An 8,582-nucleotide genomic window follows, 5' to 3' on the forward strand; every position below is an offset into this window, starting at 1 on the left:
GTTTTTTTTCGATAATATTATCTATGGGTCATCTCGTCTATTATTTTAATCTATAATTTGATATTCGAACTTGCTAACAAAATCTATCGGACTGTGCTTTTAAAAGTAATGATCATTTCGCTCTGTTGCTCTCTTGAAAGTACTGATTAAATTAAGAATTCTTGCTTCAGTTTTCAACTGCACAATATGTCAGTCACTAGAACTGTAGGTCGCGAAGAAAAGAAAAGCAGAATCGAATACGTTAAATGTGCTTCCCGAGAGGTTCTAAACAATTCAGAGGATTAAAAATTCAATGTGGTTTAATGCTCGCATTTCTAAACGATACTCTACGTATCATAAAACTAAAACTGAAGGAGAGCTTGTCTATAACTGATCTCAAAAAGTTAGCGGGTGATTTTTTAATTCACTATTGTCGTTTTTTGACCCTACTGTACCCGAGTTTTTTCATCATTGTTTAAACTCCTTTGAAGGTGGTTAAAACGATAGTGTGCCGTGAGACTTTGATAAAAATGTGAGGATTGGCGGGAACTAAATAGTCAACTAATAATGAAAGCAAATCACCGAAAACTTCAAGCTGACATTGAATTCCCTTTTTTTTTTCAGAAAGAAAACAAAAAAACCTAATAAATATGAGTAATAAGCTCAGATGTTCAAGTTTCAAGTTTGTTTCCAGTACAAGGTTAATGTTGTAACCAACATCACCTTTTAGGCAGACTGATTTTTACAAGCCGTTGACAATGGCATGTAATTCGTGATCAAATAAGCTTATCGCAATTTCCTGAAAGCTCCAAGGACAAAAAGAAAGGTGGAGAACTTTCAAACATCTATTTCCTAAATAGACGGTAATTATTTATCGCCTGAAAGAAAAGGGGGGGGGGAGGGTGGGAGGATTTAGGTTTCGTCACGATGAAATTTATCTGATCTCCACTCAGGCTACTCTTTTCTAATGATCCGATGCCTCTCCCTCGTTAGCAGACCAGGGAGCAGGCCAGTTTATTACGAATCAACTTAACGGTCTGCTCCCAGTTGGCTTATTAGCTCAATTGGTAGAGCGCTGCACTAGTATCGCAGAGGTCAGTGGTTCGAATCCCGTACAGGCCTGATTTTTTTCAGGTCTGATTTTCGCTATTGCATAAATAGCGCTCTCTACTGCGAGGATCGTGCATCATACGTATCTATAACCGCAGTTCAAAATATATGAACTTTCATATATTCATTGTATCTGATTTCTGGAAGAGCAAGACAAGTTTTGGCAAATCATATAGGTTCGGCCTGTGGAAAAACTCTTAAATTTGGAACCTTGAATTAAAAAATTCTTGCAATGGTCGCATTTAGAAGAGCATTCAAAACACCCTCCTGTTTCCTTCTCTGCCTGACTAACTTTCCAACCTACCCAAAATCTAGAAGGCGCCAAAATGTCTTCGAGGTTTTTTGTACGGCGATATGTTGGAAAAATCGATTTTGATGGAAAAATTTCCGATAACTCAGGTGACGATCTTAAGAGATAAGCATGCTTTTGGATAATCCTCTGAAAATCAGGGAGGATAGGATTGTAGTCGAGGACTAACGGAAATACTTTTTTGTTGGACTTGACATTTTTCTTGAGGAGTACTGATCTTTCAATTCTCAGCGCTCTGTCAAATTGATTGTCTACCAAATCTGCATTATAACCCTGGGATTTAAGATACCCTTTGTATTCAACACATCTCTTGTAAAGAAACTCATCCGTAGAACAATATACGTCTAAATGCGTAAAGCAACTCCGTAGGGAATTGCCCTTTTACAGTGTGCCGGGTGCAAACTGGAAAAAGGTAAATAAAGATGGCTATCTGTGGGCTTAGCATAAATATCAGTAATTATGAACCCGTCTTGAAGGTGTAGTGTGAAATCCAAGACATTGAGGATGTGCTCAGAGTACACCAGCTCAAATTTGATAGTGGGATAGAGGGAATTTATGTACTCGGTAAACTCTAATAACTTAGGCAAACCATGTGTCCAAACATCGAAAACATCATCCCTAGATCTCCACCATAACAATGGTTTCACACCACCTCCAAATTTAGCTTTCTCATCAATTAATCCCATAGCCAAGTCGGCATAACTGCATGCGTTTTTGGGACCCATAGCCGTACCATGTTTTTGCACAAAGTTTTTCCCCGAAAATTGACAATTATTGGCTCGGAGACAAATTTCGATTGCCTCAACAATGCATTCGGTGGATGGAAATTTGATCGATCTAGAATCAAGAGCTTTTCTAACAGCTGAAATGCCTAAGTTATTATCAATATTGGGAAACATAGCCACGACATCCCAGGAGACCAACAGGCACCCAGGTGGTAATGGACCTTTCTCAAAACTAAATGTTTGGATCTTGTTAATAAGATCAGTGGTATCTTTAACAAACGAGGGTAGATTTTGGGCGAGAGGCTTAAGATAAAATTCAGTAAAAGCAGAAAGTCTTTCGATTGCCGTTCTGCAGCAAGATGTAATTAAGCGGAGAGGGTTGCCCTCTTTGTCATTGCCAAAAGCCACCCCCGGTTTTGGTTCCAAATTGGCAACCCAAGTGGCGATCTCCTGACTAATCTGTCTTTCACTAAACCATTTCTGTCCCCAAATTTTGTATAATTTTACAAAATAGCATAATAGTATAATTAACCAAAATAGCGGAATGAGATCATCATCTACTAAAAAGTGCTCGATAGCAGGGCTAGAGCTGTGGATAATTATACTTCAAGATCTAGGCTACTTGAACTCGTCAGGTCTGACGATTGCTTCGCAAGAGGCATGAAACTCAGAGTTGCAGTAAAAGTTCAAGTAGCCTAGATCTTGAAGTATAATTATCTACAATTTTATACATATATGTATATATATATATAATTTTTTTTTCGTAAATATAGATTTACCAACATGTAATATTTTTTTTAACTTTTTAAAAATCTTTTGAGAATGTAATTAATGTGAACATGATGTATTTTACTCTTGTAGGAAAACATGATTTGAATAAAACTTTATTATTATTATTATTATTATTACTATCATTATTGTTATTTTTACTATTATTATCATTGTAAGAAACGAAGCTTTGTTATTCAACTCAAAGAGTTTTCTGACTTGGACTTCCCACAACATCAGTCATTAGCAAATTGAACGGTGATGGGCTTCTGCTCTCACGGAGGTCTCCGATTTTACTTTATTCCACTCTCAAGAGAATTATTTCTTATCTTAATAAACATCTTTTATTTTCAAGGATCATCGCCAAAATCCTCAGGAGTTCCCTCAATCCTTTAGGAAAGGAGTCTGGGAACGATTCTGGTGGGCATTGGTTACTATGACGACAGTCGAGTAGGTAAAGCCACTTCATAATCTTGTGAGCAGTCTCTTGCGCTCTCTCAAGATGCAAGGTAATATTAAATGCAGCCACTTTCCTCAACAGCTACGGAGATCGTTCTCCCAAATCTCTTCTCGGCCGATTGTTTTGCATTTTGTGGATTATCACAGGTCTTGTGATAATATCCATCTTTATTGCAATGGTAACAGCCTCACTAGCAGCCACGACCCATCCTCCCTTCCCCATTCATGGATCGCTGGTAAGTCAAGATTTGATTTGCCTTTTTTTTCTTTTCACTTTAACAACTTCAGCGAAGGTTGCATTGGAGAGTGGTCCTTTCCCGAGTGCTCATGAAGCGGCGATATAGTTTTCGATAACGTCGTTTAACCCTTTAACTTCCAGTAGTGATTAATATGTAACTTCTCCTTAGAATATTCATACATCATCTAGCAAACCGGTAATGAGGGTACTTCTGTTTATAAGGTAGACATTATATTGATCAAACACCAAATTCTCGCAGGTAATTCACAAGGAAATGTGTAGGAACAAGAAGTGAGAATTAACGATCACATCAAGGGAATTAATTGGTTAAAATGTTAGCTGGTCATAGATTAAATACATAAAATGATAGCGTGAGAATGTCATTGACACCTTTGAGTGAGTGAAACGATGGCGTTTTATAATGATGCATACTCTTTTCATCTCAGTTAGAAATTATGTCTCAAAATGTAATTTAACTGATATATTACAGCTATTGTTACCTTTGTTCCGTAATTTCACATTTTCAGATTGGATTCGTAAATGGCAGTAAAGAATACAAGCTGGGAGTATTGATGAATGCAGAAATGAAGAGTAAGATACATCTTATATACTTTTATTAACTCTTTAACCCCTAAGAGAGACCAGCATCTAATTTTAACTTACCGTAATATTTGTCAATCATTCATCAAGATTGAGGGGCTCCAAGCGCTCAAGCAGCGCGCACGCAGTCTCGAGTAACTAACCAGAGCTCCACTTTTAAGTTTGGCTAAATCTTTATATCATCTAGTATTGGTCAAAGTTTTCTATTACAGATGGTCAAGGTTAACTTTCTTTCGATCAATCATTGTTTTGGTAGGGCGTCATCTTATTTTTTTTCCATAAACGCAAGAACTGGTCCAGAATAAAGAAAAATAATCATCAATTAAAAACAACATTACGATTTTCTCGTGTTATTTGTTTCCCTATGTACAGTCTTTCCCACAATATGCTATGTAACGCAAGCTTTACTCAAATCGGAAATTGACGGAGCATTCGTGGACAGCTTCATTATAACTGCGCACTTGAACATCATTAAGAGCCATCCAATCAGGACGGAACGAACCATTGAACATCCAGTGACGTATGGTATTGTTTTGGCGGGAAATTCAACCCGTAGGGCAGATTGTGCGAGGCGTTATGTTAAAAACTACCCAAGGAAGGTTTTTCAGAGAATTGCTGACCATCTCAAGCCCTTGAAGGCAAGTGTTCTGTTTGTTTGCTTGTTTTGAACAAGGTCTTTTAATTGTGCACTTTAATCAAGCGGTTTAAAGAGTCATGTAGTCCATTTTACTTGCTTTGAATTGAATACTTATCGTTTGGTCTTGCCTTGGAAGAGTGATCAACACCAAATAAACTTACCATTGCAGATTATGGCCGCTGAAAATTAATTCAAAGTTTTTTCTTTACATATTTGTTTTGGAAAGGGGGTTCCCAAAGGTTTGGTTAGCATGCACGGCGCACTACTTTAAGTTACAGTTCCCCGCACAAACAAAAAGGTCTGAGAAAAGCTATGTTTCCATGGCAGACGAACTCCGGAATTTCGAAGTTAGTTACGTTGCCAGAGTCACTCGATCAGTGAAGAGGTGAGCTGAGAAGTTGTTTTACGAAGAAGGTGCTTTCAAGCTGATTGTGTACTGCGGTGTCGCCATTCTGGGATTACTCTTTATCGCTGGGTTGTTGTACGAGGTTCTTGTGAAGAAATATTTGCAGCGTAAGTCGATCTTAGATATGTATATACTGATCGAATGAAAAAAAAATTTTTCTAAGGGATGGTTCAACTATTTCCCTAAATAATATCGCTCGACACTGAACTATGAAACAACTAGATTAAGAACTTAAGATAGTTATAGCGTGATAGCTGATGTTGGAGAAGATCATATCCGTCTTCACGCATAGAAATCTACTAGACCTTTAAAAATTACAATAAGGCAGTCTCAGGTTCTTATTTAATCTTGTTTCCAATCGCACACCGTCAGACCATTCAATCTAGTCATAACCACAGAATCAATAGTGAGTAATGTAGCTAATTGGATTGCAGCATTTTTAATAAGACGATACCTTGTTCCAGGTTATCATACTTACCTTTTTTCGGGTTATCCTCAAGAAACGTAAATCGCAAAATAGAACTCCCTCCAGATTTTCATTCTACACGACAATGCTTTGCTAAAATGTTGCTCTTTTTTTTAACTGCAGCGAAACGAATGAGAGAGGAAAACAATTACCAGAACGTTGAATTAGTCAAGCAAAAAATCCCGGCTGATGACCAAGCCTCCAACCCAACCGAGGGAGATCTGGAGGAACTACTACAAGATTATAAGGCTTTATTTCTAAAGATTTGTACATTGTACAGGTGGAAGAACAATAGGACACGTAGTCCTCTACAAGGTTCATCCACCTAAACCCAACCCACCCATCCCACCCCAGGGGAGGACATCCATCACACAGTAATCTCGTGCGTGGGAAATTAACGTCTTCTACCCCTCCTGCAGGAGACGGGACCTCCATTTATTCGTCCCTATCCGAGAAGACTAGAATATCTAACCATTTCTTGATGTTATAGAAAGGAAGCATATTCTTCTCAATTATTTTAAGACCTTGAGTGTTGGTCCGGCCGGTGCTCGAACCGTCGAACCCTCGACCTCCCGAACAACAGTCCAGCGCTCTATCCATTGTGCTAACTGGGAGGCTTTCCACGATTCGTGGGTCGCAAAGTGTAAAAGGCTTCATCGGAAACATTATGACTGTTAAATCCAACAGATTGTCCCATTAAAACACAGGAAAATAATTGTGTTAAGAAACATTCCTCGTTTTACAGTGTAATAAGGTGTAATTATTATGAAGGCTTATGGTTTACAATTAGTAAGTGTTAGCTCTCTCAGGAGTTTCTAAAAGTCACATGGCACTGCCTAATTAAACAGGGCAAACAATTACTTAGGGAGAAAGGGGACAACATGATAATAAAGCTCTTTTTCAAGTGCGGCACTTGAAAATCCTAGAAATTCTTACTATTTCAGCCCTAATGGCTTCTGGCTCACAGACATGACAATGCGCCCGATAATAATAATAATAATAATAATAATAATAATAATTTAATATTTATATTGCGCAAATTAACATGTGGATACGATCAAATGCGCATCACAACACTTTTCGGGGGACTTTGACCGGAATGCATCAGCAGTTTACAAACAATCGAAGGAAACTTATTTGAAGATGCCCCCTCCCCCCAATTCCCAGTAAACAGGCCAGACCACATCAGTAATCTCGTGAGTGGGTTCTTTAACGTCCCCTGCCTAACCAAATTAACTAATTAATAAAGGCTGATAGTTTCTAAAGAAACTGTTTGGGGCTGCGTCGGTGGGGGTAACGAAATAATTTGGATATATCAACAAAGTTGAAATGGTAAATTGGCCACAGTAATGATTACAAAATTAATAGATGCAGGAAATTAACTAATTAATAGATGCAGGAAATCAAAGTGTTAAAACCGCCAAAACAACAAATTCATGTTTAACAATTGGCAGAAGCTGTCACAAGGACGGGATGAGAGTAACACGTTGAATAATGTACGAACAAGACACTCGTGGCCTCTCAAATCAATTATCACGTGATTCGGATTGGGTGGCAACAAGGACGGTAATCAGGTAAGCCAGATCCATCTGTTTCCCTACAATAGTACAGTAACAGCTTTGTGTCTTTCAGGCTTTTAAGTAGAAAGTAAACCGGCTCTAGAGAAGGTGTCACCTCATAGTCGTTTTTATGAGCCCTGGGGCACTCAGCTAACATGGTGTTTGGTCAGAGGTGTCCATTGAAGTAAGGTTTTTTTTTTACGGCGAGGAAATTTAAGAAATTGGCTTTCTGCCGAAAGCATACCATTAAAATAAGACTTGAACTTTAAACTTGAGTAACTAAAATTAAATCGGTAACCCACAGGCTTAAATTAGCAACTCTAATTGGACTAGAATAGAAGGAGCTTAAACTTCATCTCTGATTAGTTACACAACAGACTACACTTTCTATCGTTATGTCAGTATGATAATCCACACGCGATGTTAAGAGAGCACCAGAAACGTTTGGAAGCCACAAGCTGAAAGTACATAGTTTTTAGCCTTTTTAAACTATGCTATCATATCACTATACCGATAGAAATTGCGGACTGTTTCTTTTGCCGAATGATTTCAAAATATTCCTTTTTTTTCCACGGATTTACTGCGACAAGAAAAGATCGTTTTTTTCATCAATCATTGATGATCAGAGTAAATGAGTTACCTTATTTACGTTGTAAGTAGACCGGGAAGTGTTGGTTAAATATAATTTTCTGTAAATAAAGCTCTATATCCCTAGTCCATATTTTACCGTTACCCTGGTAACGTTTGGAAAAAGTTTCTTGAGTATCCTTGGGCAAATTTTGGAATTTCGTTGACTCAAAATGCATTAAGGATACATCTCGTGCCTCGGGTGTTGGGTCGTGTGTATATATTCACGCGTTACAACACTTAGAACAATACTAACCAAATATCATAGAAAACCATAACTTATAATAAAATATTTGAAAACATAATAATCATTGAATCTTTTGGTTGCCAAATTTCAAGGCAAACTTAAATCCGTGAATGTCGGCGACAAAACTCTTCAGTCGATTCCCGGGAAACTGACATAACCTTTCCTAATAAAGTGAAGCCCATTGCCCAAACCATTTCAACCGAACCTGGAACAACGGCGATGATAGGGATGGCATTCAACCTGCTGAGGAAAATACTAAAGCTAGTATCCCATAAGGAACTGACGGACACGATATCGTCAGATTACCGACCTCTCAGGAGGAATTAACCAACACATGGCCGTCGTATTACCGACCTCACACGGAGAAAAAACGAACACAAGAGTGTCCGAATAGCGACCTTTCACGAAGTTCAGACGAACGCAGTACTGTCCGATAACCAAAATCAAATAT

General features: G+C 38.1%; 1 protein-coding gene across 1 annotated transcript; it reads left to right on the forward strand.

Moving 5' to 3' along the window:
- Positions 1-3,443: 3,443 nt before the first annotated feature.
- Positions 3,444-8,517, forward strand: LOC148725700 (uncharacterized). The gene is made up of 5 exons (XM_088729945.1): positions 3,444-3,587; positions 4,117-4,180; positions 4,562-5,339; positions 5,822-7,272; positions 8,224-8,517. Exons 1-3 carry the CDS (start codon positions 3,528-3,530, stop codon positions 4,855-4,857), a joined length of 420 nt encoding a protein of 139 aa, XP_088586071.1. The 5' UTR covers positions 3,444-3,527; the 3' UTR covers positions 4,858-5,339; positions 5,822-7,272; positions 8,224-8,517.
- Positions 8,518-8,582: the final 65 nt, after the last annotated feature.

Source organism: Stylophora pistillata, chromosome 8 (assembly GCF_964205215.1).
Source record: "Stylophora pistillata chromosome 8, jaStyPist1.2, whole genome shotgun sequence".
Taxonomy (NCBI): Eukaryota; Metazoa; Cnidaria; class Anthozoa; order Scleractinia; family Pocilloporidae; genus Stylophora; species Stylophora pistillata.